At 47.8% G+C, this 13,482-nt stretch overlaps 1 protein-coding gene across 4 annotated transcripts in view; it reads right to left on the reverse strand.

The window, feature by feature from the left end:
• The window catches only part of STRADA (STE20 related adaptor alpha), a 145,852-nt gene that overhangs the window by 50,656 nt on the left and 81,714 nt on the right, over positions 1-13,482 (reverse strand). For all 4 annotated transcript variants that reach the window (XM_069238023.1, XM_069238024.1, XM_069238026.1 and 1 more), the window contains 3 exons: positions 12,649-12,772; positions 12,016-12,187; positions 8,700-8,804 (listed from right to left, as the gene is read on the reverse strand). In XM_069238023.1, the coding sequence (XP_069094124.1) occupies positions 8,700-8,804; positions 12,016-12,187; positions 12,649-12,772 (401 nt within the window). The remainder of the gene's footprint in view (positions 1-8,699; positions 8,805-12,015; positions 12,188-12,648; positions 12,773-13,482) is intronic.

Genomic DNA, 13,482 nt, shown 5'->3' on the forward strand with positions numbered 1-13,482 from the left:
AGCAGGGTCAAGACTGATTTGCATATGGCCGGTTTGAGGTGGTATGGTGGGCAAACAAGAAATGGACCGGAATGTGCCCCAGAGCAGTTACTAGTGAGATTGATTTAAGCACTCCACCCATCACTCTTTTGTGTTCTTTATACAGGTTTCTGGGCCATCAGTAGTTGGCATCTCACCACACTGAGCAGTTGAATCTCTATCATCTTCTAATGGGCAACATCGCAACGATTCTCTTGTGTCCAATGCTTATGACTAGCTTTACATGGAGAGAGTTACCAATAAAAGTTTAGGGCCTGGTGAACATCTGCTCTACTCTAGTGTGTATCTCCCCTTAATATCCAGATGAAGTACAAGTAACAGTAACTCACTAATGACACAGTTGAGGAAGTGTGGCAAAAACAAGGCCCGACTTTGTTCTAAAGTTCAAAGTGTCCTTGATTCTGGAGGGAGTGCATCTGTGTCCTGTTTTCATAGACCCATTCACTTTTAGATACGAATCCGATGTGAGGCTAATATGAAGTATTTGCGGCCTGGATGTATATTGACCTTAGACTGGTGCAGTCAAAAACCTTACTATGAGGAAATAAGCAGCACAAAATGGGGTGTGAGTGCGCTTCACTGAGCACTGGAGAAACCTGTACCAGACAATGGAAGAGATGGGATATACTCATCCAGCCCTTCAGCGAATTAGTGTTTCTGTGGGATGGATCTTAAAGTGGGAACAAACAGGCTGTCACATACACTATAGATAAAGGACTGTCAGATACGGAAATCACTGTATTGTGAAAACATGCATGTAGAAGTCCCAATGAACACTTACTGGCTAGGTCGAATACAGTCACACCTATACACAAAACAAACGCTTTGCCTACATGTCACGTGCATGACGATAGTCAAATTTATGGAGGACTAAATGAACTACTACATGGAAGTTAACAAGCAGTCTTCCTCACTCAGTTGAGGGTGAGAGCTAAGTTGTGTTCTTAACATCTTTTAGTCGGAGATGGAGTAGCTTCAGTAGGCATCAGACTGGTGAGTCTGCTGAAGGACAAATGTAAGGCAGGGTATACAAAATGCATGGATTAGGGCTGGTACAGCTTTACAAAGATAAGGAGAGCCACCACACGAGAAAAAAAGCATGTCCCTGCGCACCAAGTTTCAAGGAATGTGCTCAATAGCCATTCAATGCACACCTGAAACGAAAACTAAGGCCCTCATAATGACACTTGCGGTGAGTCCCACTTACCACCATGTTGACTGCTGCCAACATCCCACTGCGGCGGCAGATATCCGTTCACCATATTATGACACACATACACCAATCCGTCACTATTCAGCCACAGACACAAGTCCGTCACACCAAAGGTCAGTGATAAACTGGCAGTATCAAAACCCACACCGTTATGCCAACAGAACAACACCCATCACATTATGACCCACGAATCACCACAGCGGACATTCAATGGTGGTAAACCATTGGCGGTACATACCGCTTTGCTCAAAATACACACACTCCAACAAAACACCACCACATTGGACAATTTAAACTACACACACCGGACACCCATATACACACCACACCCACACCACTATAAAACACACACCCACATTAACCACAGCCCCTTACGATACAAACCATTGGCACGAGACAGATATCACGACCACAGACAAAACCAGAGCCACACACTACCTACACCACCCACGCACCCCACATCACACAACCCAACACATCATCTTACACACCCTCACATACACAACACCCATGGCAACACAAAGACACCCCCGATCAGAGGAGGAGCTAAGGGTCATGGTGGTCTAAGGGTCAGGGTGGAGGAAATCATCAGGGTAGAGCCACAGCTATTTGGAGCACAGGTGCAGCAGATATCCATTGCTAGGAAGATGGAGCTATGGCAGAGAATTGTGGGTAAGCACGCAAGAACCAGGGATGACATCAGGAAGAGGTGGAACGACCTACGGGGAAGGTGTGTTCCATAGCTGCAAGACACCAGCTCAGTATAATATTCTTCTGCCCTTGTCCTGGCATTCCTCACAGGGGTCAGTGGCCATGATAGGTTTGGGTAACCAGAGTCACCTGCAATATTGAGGGACAACATTTAGCCACACACGATCCCATATGGCCAACACCATACCCATACACCAACACCTACTGGGTGGGAATGAAGGCTCACCTATTAGCCACATCCTGTGCCTCTGTAGTTGGCACATTTGGAATGCTGCTATTCCTCAGGATAAAGGCATCATGCGCCGACCCAGGATACTTAGCATCGACATGGGAGATGTACTGGTACGCCAAGCACATTATCTGTACATTCATGGAGTGAAAACTTTTACATTTTCGGTACACCTGTTCATTGTAACAGGGAGTGGTGGTCACAAATGCATTATGAGTTCCATCAATCACCCCGATTACATTGGGGATATGTCCCATTACATAGAAGTCAGCTTTCGCTGTGGCCAAATCCTCCACCTTGGGAAATACAATGTAGCTGCATGTGTATTTAATCAGGGCAGACAACACTCTGGTCAGCACTATTGAGAACATTGGCTGTGACATTTCTGCTGCCAAGTCCACTGTCACTTGGAAAGAATCAGTGGCCAGGAAATGGAGCACTGATAGAAGCTGCACAAGAGGGGGGGGGGGGGGGGGGGGGGGGGGGGGGGGGCGGAAAATCACAGTGGGGTGACGGATAGCAGATATCAGGTCAGGCTCGAATTGGGCACACAGCTCTGTGATTGTGGCACTGTCAAGTCTATAGGTGAGAATGATGTGCCTGTCCTCCATGACTGCCAAGTCTACTGGGGTCTGTACACAGGGGTATGTCTCCATCTCCTTTTCATCCGCAGCAGTAGCAATCTAAGGGACAAAGGAGTGAGGAGCCGGTCACAAACTAAACACTGAAGCCACAACAGTACAATGCATGATGTCACTTTCTAATGGGTAAGTGGGATATGTCCTGTATGTCATTTTTTTTTAATTGTGACGCATTTCTTATCAAGGACCTGCCCTTCCTTCCCCCTGAAATGGCATCCGCCTGTCCTGTATGGAGGGACAGATTGAAGAGAGGTAATTCCGCTGACATTGAGCACCATTACGGGAAGCGGTCGGGAACTCCTCACTGGTTAACATTGGGCCCTATGGGGTACAGTGGCCAATAGTGATGTACGCCGGCAGTCACAGTATGCACCGCTGCAGACGTGACTGCCATCTTCTATCTGATTCCTCACTTGCTACCTGACCTTTAACAGGAGAGGACCTACACTGCATGTGCTGATGTGACCTGTGTCTGGAACCTACCATGGCCCGTGTGACTGGGGAAAGGGCCCCTGCCTTCACTTCGGAGGAGTTGTAGAGACTGGTGGACGGGGTCCTACCCCAGTAGCGACTGCTGTATGGCCTCCAGACCAACAGGTGAGTACACTGTGAGCACGATGCATGTGGCATGAATGCCTGAGGTGGTGTGTGAAGGCCTCGTGTAAGGGGGGGGATGGGTGTCCTCTGGGAGACGTACTGGTTGTATGCTGGGCCATGTATGTGGAAATGGTAATGTGAAGGGGTATGGTGGGCCAGAAGTATAATAGGCAGGACTGTGACAAATTATTTTGCTGCGTGTATTCCCTCTGCAGGTCAGCGCCCATCAAAAGAAGGGTATATGGCGTGCCATCACCAAGGACGTGCAGACCCTGGGGGTCTATGGCAGGCGGAGCACCCACTGTTGGAAACGGTGGGAGGACCCAAGATGCTTGGCACAGAAGACGGCGGAGTTCGGGATGGCCTCCCAACGAGGAAGGGGTGCCCATCAAACCCTAACCGCCCCCCTGATGGCCTGCATACTGGCGGTGGCCTATCCTGAGCTGGATGGGCGCTTGAGGGCATCACAGCAGCCACAAGGGGGTGAGTACAGTGCCCATCATTACAACTTACGCATGGTAGGGTGGTATCCAGGTGGGGGATGTGTGTCAGTGGTTGCCCCTAGGCTAGGCCTGACATTGCAGAGTAGGTCCCCTGTTGGCAAGGGTCCTGAAGGGATAATCCTGCTATCTAGCTCGTAGGCATCCACCACTGGTCAGGGCTGCGTGTGTCCCAGGTGTGCTGCATTTGGCGGTGTGTGCCCCTAACCACACCTTGGTGGCTAGCAAAATAACTGGTAGTGCAATACATAGTGCATAGGGCTGTTCACTGTGTGTGAGTGGTGTGTACGTCAACTGTGGTGCTGGTGCAGCCATTGACCAGGTGTATCCTTTGTCTCTCCCCGCCCCCTTTTTGTTTTGTCACCCTGACCGTATGTGCATTATCATTTGGCGGAGGAGCAGAGGCACCGGCGACAGAGGAAGCTGCATCCCACAGGACCCAGGAGGCAGAGTCCACCGACGCTGAGGGCACCAGAGGGACGGAGGGCGAGGGGAGCACGACAGCGGAGACTGGACGGGACAGTTCTGACACATATACCTCCTCCGATGGAAGCTCCCTGGTGGTGGTGGACACCTGTGTGATCACCCCAGCTACAGGTACAGCCGCCACCCCTGTACCAGCACCACATTCCCAGCAGCCCCTCAGCAAATTACCCGTGCCCGCTCACCCAGGAGAATGGCCATCTTCACCCCAATCACCTCAGGCCCTGCCCCAGTTAGCCCTGCTGCCCTGAGTAAGGAGGCTATTGACCTCCTGAGATACATCTCTGTAGGGCAGTCAACCATTGTGAATGCCATCCAGGGGCTGGCAGCCCAAATGCAACAAACAAATGCATTTCTGGAGGCATTCACACTGGCTTGGCGGCCCAACAGAGATCGATCCAGGCTCTGACCTCCTCTCTGATGGCAGCCATTGTCCCAGTTTCCACCCTCCTCCCTTCAACTTCCTTTTCCCAATCCCATTCTCCTCAACGCAAACCTATCCCAAGCACACAGGTAGACCAGCATGAACACGAGACAACACACAAGAGTGGCACAGGCAAACACAAGCACCACACATCATCCCACAGGCACTCACATAAACACCATCCAGATGCACATACCAACATCCACATTTTCCACTGTCTCCCCCTCCTCCTCCACCTCCCTCCCAGTTCTGTCTACACTCACACTTGCATGCACTACATCATCCCCACTACCAGCATAACCACCACACCTAGCAGAACACACACCTCAATGGCAGACGCCTCAACAACAGCCATGCACACGCCCCCGTGTCCTCTTCCACTGTGTCTGCCCCCCCCTCCTAAAATACACAAACACAAGCACTCAGACACCCAACAGCATCCAGCCCATGCACCTGCACCCAAAATCAGCAGACACCTCCTACAACCACTCCCTCTTCCTTCACTCCCAAACCTTCTCCCTCTTCCCGCCCCAATGTCCCTAAAAAGCTTTTCCTTGCCCAACTTGACCTCTTCCCTACCCCTCCACCCTCGTCCTTCACGTCTGGCCAGGGTGGCAAAAACCCAGGCAAGCACCTCAGCCACCCAGTCCACGGGCCCAGTAATCTCCACACCCACTTGTGGTGGGAAAGGATCCAGGGCACCTATGCACAGGGTGAATGAGCATGCACCAGGCAGCATCAATGAAAGGGTTCCTATCCCAGCTGCGGCCCAGAAGACCAAGGAGCCAGCACCAGCTGCCGCCAGGAAGGTCAAGGAGCCAGGGGCAGGGACTCAGACAGAGCCCCCACCACCAACCATGGTTGTGAAGCCGTCCAAGGCTGCAGGTGATGGGCTGGAGCCTCCCCCCCACCACCACCAGTGGACAGCCATCCGAGGCTGCAGGGGATAGGCTGGAGCTTCCCCCCACCAGCAGCAGCAGCAGCAGCAGCAGCAGCAGCAGCAGCAGCACCACCAATGGGCAGCCATTCAAGGTTGCAGGGGATGGACTGGAGCTTCCCCCCACCACCACCAGTAGCAGTAGCAGCAGCAGCAGCAGCAGCAGCAGCAGCAGCAGCACCGCCACCACCAGTGGGCAGCCATCCGAGGCAGCAGGGGATGGACTGGAGCTTCCCCCCACCACCACCAGTAGCAGCAGCAGCACCACCGCCACCACCACCAGTGGGCAGCCATCCGAGGCAGCAAGGGATGGGCTGGAGCCTCCCACCACCAGCAGCACCACTACCACCACCGAGCGGCCATCACCGCCGGCGGACAGTATATAGTCCTGCCTCCATGGGCTGCTGTGCGGCCTGCCCCCTGCAAATCCATTGGGTATGACACCCACTTGAGAGACTGTGGCCTTGCACTCCCCAGGGTCAAACACAGGGCATGTTGCCCCCTCTAGAGCATGTGGGCAAGTCACCCACCCGAGAGACTGTGGCCTTGAACTCCCCAGGACAGAGCAATGGGCATCTTGCCCACTGGTTAGTCACCCACCTGAGAGACTGTGGACTTGCACTCCCCAGGACCAAGCACATTGCACGCTGCCCTCTCCAGAGCATGTTGGCAAGTCACCCACTTGAGAGACTGTGGCCTTGCACTCCCCAGGATCAAGCACAGGGCATGTTACCCCCTCCAGAACCAGTTTATCTGCCGGCTGAGGTGCACCCTATCTCCCGCCCCCCTGAGGTGCCTGCCTATTTTCCAAATGATGACCCCCTGCAGTATTTTATCCGTGTTGCTGAAGCTGACAGGTGGGGCCTTGGACTTTGGCCTGTGGCCCACGCACAAGGAGGACTGGGTGGGCAGTGTCCCTTGAACTGTACATATGTATAGAACAGTTACATTGCATTTTCGTATTTCTACTGTGTTGATTTTATTACACTCACTATAGCACATTCCTGTTGTCCTTACATTATTCATCAGGGGTACGGGGTAAATATGTTTTATTACTGCAGCTGATTGTGTGTATTGTATTGGGGGTGGGGGGGTGTGTGTTGCATGTATGTGTCACTTTCTTTTTCCTCCCCTCTCCCCTTTGTGTTGGGTGGTTGTACTTACCGTGGTCGTCTTCGCTGTTGTTGGTGTTCATGGTGGAGCAGGACATACAAAATCATTGAGAAGACATGCAGCTCGGACTCCATGGCGCGTGGTTCTTTCTTGTGTCTCCAAAGGGGAGTTCTTTCCCTTCTGTGCAGTGTTTCCGCAAGGCTTTTGATGTCGTTGGTACCGCCCTGAAAAAGGTGGCGGTTTCCGGGGTCTTAGTACGGTGGGCAGAACATTGTCTTCCGTCTGGCTGTAGGCGGCTACCGCTGTGGTGGCTGTTGTTTCCGCCTTGGCGGTCGGTGTGGTAAAGTGGCTATCTGAGTTTGCATCGCCATGGTCATAATTTGGCAGTAGTTCCCGCCATTACCACCACTTTATCACCGACCGCCAGGGTTGTAATGAGGGCCTAGGTCTTTAAGACAAAAATAAGTTACGATTCAAACAGTAAATGCAGGAGAGTGCACAATATGTAACATTTACTGCAAACTGAAGAGTACACGAGATTGTGTTTTGGTTCACATTATAAATTATTATTTCATATTATTTTGTTCGTCATCATGTTTGGGTAAGGAGCCAAAGCTCTTATCTCGTCACAGCTCTTTAACAAGAACAAATGTGGCGCGCAAAAGACCTGTAGCTTGTAAATCTCTCTCCAGGGATACCCTAGAGCAGTTCTTTGGTGACTCTCCATTCTAGAAAACCAAAGATCTTACACCCTCTTAAGATTATGGCGGCACACTAGACACAAATGATCAGAACCTTCTAACTAACTATACACATAATACCATATGCTGTTTGGTGGCTTCCAATCTTGAGAATACCACATTTTATGACAATAATTAACATTCAACAACACAACAATAAAATCTTGAAAAATTATAGCTAATCGCACCAAACCACAGAGAGAGGAGAGAAATATGGCACTGTCCATAATGGGGAAAAAAGATGGAAAATTATCTAAATGCATGAGTACCCTTCACTGATTTAACGGGTGATCACAAAACCAGGTATTTACAGCTCGTGAGATGACTTTACCTAACAGAAACATAGATCCTGTGTTAACTCCTTCTGCATAAGAGTCAGCAGTAGACAAAAATGAACCACAAAGTTTGTAGCTTGATAGGCTTTAGCTCTGGGAAAACAAATACAGCCAACAGATTTATGAGAAAACTCTGGGGTCTGCATGAGACACCACGAATCACTGACAATTCAAATGCATACATTTAGGTCTTTTATATAATCTCCACTGGATCCTAACTTTTGTACTATTTAATTTTACTAGAGTTTATTACTTATTGTCTGTGAGTTCAGTTATTATGACTTAACATTCAACACAAAATCCGTTACAAAATAAAACTGTCACACAAGTCTGGGCTGATAAATCGTGCAAATGGTTTTCATCTCTGTTGGTCAGTGTATAAAGAACTGCTCAGCTTCAATGCACAGTGAACACACTACTGCCATGCATCACTCTAAATTCCAAACTAGCATGCTTAATTTTGAAGTTCTGCCAGAATTTCCAGATGGAATTAAAATTAAATGAGCCTTCTCCCCAGAAGAAGCAAGGCCACCCCTCAAATAAAGGTTAAGATGAAGAGCAACAAAGGGATTTGAAAATTGGATGCAATTAAACTAAAACTCTATATTCAGCAAAAGAAGAAAGATTAGCATAATAGACTGGCTATCTCTATTAAATGCATGACATTAAAGTATACCAGTAGCCCCGGTGAACACAGCAGTCCTTTGGCAGATGAGCATTAGTAGGCTCTGGCTTACCTGGGTGGCAGGCATGTCCATGAATGGCACATGTCCATTCGCCAATTCACAGGCGACGATTCCGACACTGTAAATATCTGATTTAGCATCATAGCCCTGCAGATTCTACAGGAAAAAAATTATTTTGTTATTGCTCCATCCTATGGTCTTCCGTTATTTCTACAAACTAATATACACATCCGACAGACCCAAAGCAGTGGCCCAATCCTTCATTGTAATTCACAACAACACGACTTTAACACATCACAGAAGAAACCAAGCAGAGTAAGAAAACCTTCATCACCTCCAACAATAGCCTTCAAGCTTGAAGATGTAATAGGTTCACATGTTTTTCATACCTCACCATGTAATAAGGACCAAAAAGTCTACATTCAGTTCAAAGAAAGGTTTTTTCTTTGTTTAAGATAACAATGGGCACACCTTCGTTATGAGATCTCCCCATGATATATCTCCACCATTTTTTATTGTGTTTTTGTGGCCTCGTATATCTTACAATGTGCACAAGTAAAAAAATAATCTATGCTCGACCCCATGGGGAGGTCAAGCATGTCACCTGTGTATTTATAACTGTGGCAAGCAGCAAAACTAATGCTGAAGTTAAGTAACAGTGTCTTTTGAAGTATGGTTCATTATAGGTTTATGCTCAATTGCTTTGCATAAAGGTACAAGTAGTATTATGCTGGAGGAAGGTTAGAAGTGGAAGCATGAAAGGAAATGACTGGTTTTGTATGGTCACCCCCAAGTTGAGAGTGCAATGACACCTGCTAACCAGGCCTCAGTGCTCTGACCTTAAAGTGTATGTCAAATTGGCTATACCCAGGTGGAAATAGCTAACTTATCTGTAAGTCCCTAGTAAATGGTACCCTGGTACCCAGGGCATGTACGTTAGATGGGCACCCCAGGGCTTGCAGCACTGACTGTGGCACACTGGAGGTCCCCCAAGTAAAACAAGTTCCCCAGTCCACCACTGCCGACGGGTAGAGCCATCGTGAACTGCTAGCCCGACTTTGCCATTGAATGTAATGGCAAAGCCACCACTTCCCAGGGACATGTGTGTAAGTCACCGCTCTGGCAGGCCTACCAAGCCCTAGACAGGGTGCATCATATTACCCAGACAGGCCATGTGCTTTACATGGCCTGAGAGTAAAACCTGCAAAACAACTGTTTTTACTGTGAAAAGGCTTGGTTCCCAATTGGCAAGGCAAGGATTACATGCTAAATCCTCAGCGGTGCAAACTCCTGAACAGTGCATGTAAAAGTGGGCAATCTAAGGTATCAAACAACCAGTTATATTAAGTCTGATTTGTATCTCAAGTAGAAATTAATGTAACTTGGTGTAGTGTGCAGCTTTAGCGAAGATGCCACTTTCTTGCCTTTAAAACTACTGTGCCTTCTTGGGCACACATGGAGCCTGGGGTGGGCTAGTGAGGTCTGTATACCAGGAAAGGGATTTCACCATCTTGGGAGTGGGCAGAATGGTGCATCCTGGCATAGTCAGATGCCACACTCCACAAGAGGTGATCACCAGATGGGAGGGAATCTGATATGACATTGGCTACCAACAGCATCCCACCCACCCTGAGGGCACTTTCTGAACAGAACTGAGGGCAGAGCTTTCTGGCACCCAGAGCTCAGATCGTGACTGAATTGGAAGAAGGACCGAAGAAGGACTGTCCTGCTGCACCTAAGGACCAGTAAAGGGAGGCTGACTGCACCTACTGCATTTGGTGGCTAGCAAGAAAGGGACTGTGCCTGCAGTGTCCTGCTTCTAGAGAAGTCGTCTTCAGCGCCCTATAAAGCCAAGAGAACTCCAATGGCCAGCTGTTCACAGCACAGGGAAACAACAGCTGAAGAAGCCTGCCGGGATAAGTTGGCAGCCCAACATTTTCAAGTCACTGTCAGCGGAGCCGTGCAGCACCGAGAACCAAGACCCGATGCAGAGAGTTACACTTGAGTTCGCTGAGCCCGGGAGTGCTATTGGGGATTTGCTGGGACCCTCAGAAGCAGAGTTATCGACCCAGGAAGGATTGGCCTGTGACCACAACAATGGGCAACTAAGAGACTGGAAAGGAGTTTGTGGGACATCAACCCTGCAAACAGAACCAGCTCACCATCTTCGTGGACCCAAGAATACCTGTAGAAAGACCTCCATCGACTGAGTCACATCCGCATCATCGTTAGAGCATATTCAGCATCCTTCATCCCTTGCAGCAGGACCACTCCATAGGAATCCATTGCAATACGGATAAATTGCCTGGTACTGCTGAACCTGTGAAGCTAACTGTTCTTGAGGTTCTTGCAGGTCCCCCAAACTAGCTCCCTGTCTTAGTTGACCTTCCCAAGTACTTCTAAGAAACTGCAGTGACACTTACCCACGTTTTCCTTGAAAATATTTCCAAGAGTGCAATTAGTTGACTTTACCAAGGCTTGTTTGCAGTTCTGTGAAAGTGCATTGATTTATTATTGCTTGTAAAATCTATATCTCTGGAATCCTCTTATGGATCTTTCTCCTTCTAGTGTCTAAATTCTTATAATAATACAACCTATTTTTATAAATTGGAGGTGTAGTGTTCCTTTCGCAATTATTTTGGTGCGGTTTAAATACTTTACACTTGCTACTCTGTGTACGCCTTGCTGCTCTGTGCCATAGCTACCACGGGCTGAGCTGAGGGTTTTACAGACGAAACCTACTGAACATAAAGGGGTTGGTAAGTGTATTACATGTTGAGGTCACCCAACCACATCATTTCATACACCCCACTTCCTCACAAAGCAGTATAAAAAATGTTCTTAAATGCTACCCGTCTTGCATGTGTGTTCAGTTCTGTACTTGTGTTTTTCAAGCCATAAGTTGCTGCTCCTCAGATATCCTGAGGAGGAATATTCTAAAGAAGAGCTGCTCTTGCTCCTTCAGCCGCTGTAGAGTATTTTATAGGTTTGAATCACAGTGTCGGACCTCTTTTCTTGTACACGGTCTAAATGCTCTGAAAAATCTATCTGGCGAATGCTACCCTTCTGACTACAATACCCTTATTTCCGTTGTGCTTTTGTCTGAGAATCTATATTGTCTATCAGGACAGTATCATTTTTTTTTTAGTCCTTTAATAAGGGGAAAAAAAGAAAATGGTAGTGCTCTGTGTGCTTTTAAACATTGTTTTATATTACACTAACCCCTTTTCCCATGCAATAGTACATTTCAATGACATGATACCTGGTAATTCCATTCTATTATCACCACAGTAGTAAACTTGTCTTTAAATCTGTGTGCTTATTTTTTTCTTTCGCTCTCTCACCTCTCCCTCTACGGTAGCGTTACCTGTTGTAAGACTTCTGGGCTGAGCCAGGGGAGGACCTTGACGCTGTATTTTGGAAAATCATGCACCACCCTCACTCGCTGGCCATGATTGATCATGCTGAGAATACTACGCAGGCCCGACAGGTACACCTTCCCATCAACGGAGATCAGAATGTGACTTGCCTTCACACTCCTTTGAAGCAAATGGAAAAACATTCAAGTTGGGCCATGAAGGCATTTAAAACATCACCTTCCCCACAGATCCTCCCTTCCCCCACATAAGGGGACATTCGTTTCTTAATCTCTTCCAAGATTTGTCCTGACATCAATATGTTGCTATGGCTTTAACAAACATTAAAAAATACTCCAGCATAGGCAGAGTCACAGTACTGATCGCTTACACTCATTTCCTTCAGAGTTTAAGAAGGCCGTAGGAAAGGACTGTTCATAGAAAATTATGAACCCACCCACTACAAACCTTGCCTACAGCAGTGTTCAGAAATGTTCAACAACTACTCCCTGTTTCACACTTAAAGCTGTAGTATTATTAACGAGTGGCAGGCCAACCACAAACATTACTGGGATTTAGGAGATGCATCTTAGTGGCCAAATAGAGAATCTTGCTCAAGTGATTAAAACAGAACATTTTGTTACCTATGCACATATCCCATGTGGTGAACGTAGTCTAGGGCCTTCAGCACACCCTGTAAGATGTACGCAATTGCCAGTTCACTCATGCCATCCACGAAATGGGTACTGATGAGATCCTTTGCAGACCCTAAATAAAGCAAACAGTGAAGAGTGTTTTTTATGAAACGCAGAATAAACATGCACATTATCTTCAGTTGTTTTCCATCAGCCCCAAGACGCGTTTTCAATACAATTTTACAGAGTGGGTAGAATCACATACTAACATATGATCTATTAATCTCTCAGCCAAATTAAAACACTATTTGGCCTTATAACAACCAGTGATGTGAGAACTATCAAGTAATTTGCCAGTTAGCATAGGTTTATCTTTCACGCCATGATGGGACCACCATCCTGGTTCTCTCTACATCAACTCTGCCTGCATCCAATCGAGGAATAGAGCATAATACCATTTATGTATCAAACATTTTTAGTGGAGTAACACGTTACTAACCTTTAGTAACAATGTTTCTGTTGGATACTCTATCTACCTGCAGATTACAGTTCCTTTGACCCTGCTTGGTGTTCTGACTGAATATGAAAAAACAGCAATAGCTCACATGCTTTGCCAGGTGGCGCCACGGCTCCGAACTAGCTCTGAGTTTCACAATGGACGTACATCATGGAGCCACGTAAGGCACCATTCTGGCACACTGACCTCAATTGACCATCCTTTTTTCCCATGCCCTTGGAGGTTGAGACAGGCTGATGAGATTGACATATCATGCAGCGCATGAATCTAGATAGGAGCCTTCTTATGACAAACACATGACCATTTCTCAGAACCGGGAGAGGGAG

The sequence above is a fragment of the Pleurodeles waltl genome, chromosome 6 (genome assembly GCF_031143425.1).
Source record: "Pleurodeles waltl isolate 20211129_DDA chromosome 6, aPleWal1.hap1.20221129, whole genome shotgun sequence".
In the NCBI taxonomy this organism is placed as follows: domain Eukaryota; kingdom Metazoa; phylum Chordata; class Amphibia; order Caudata; family Salamandridae; genus Pleurodeles; species Pleurodeles waltl.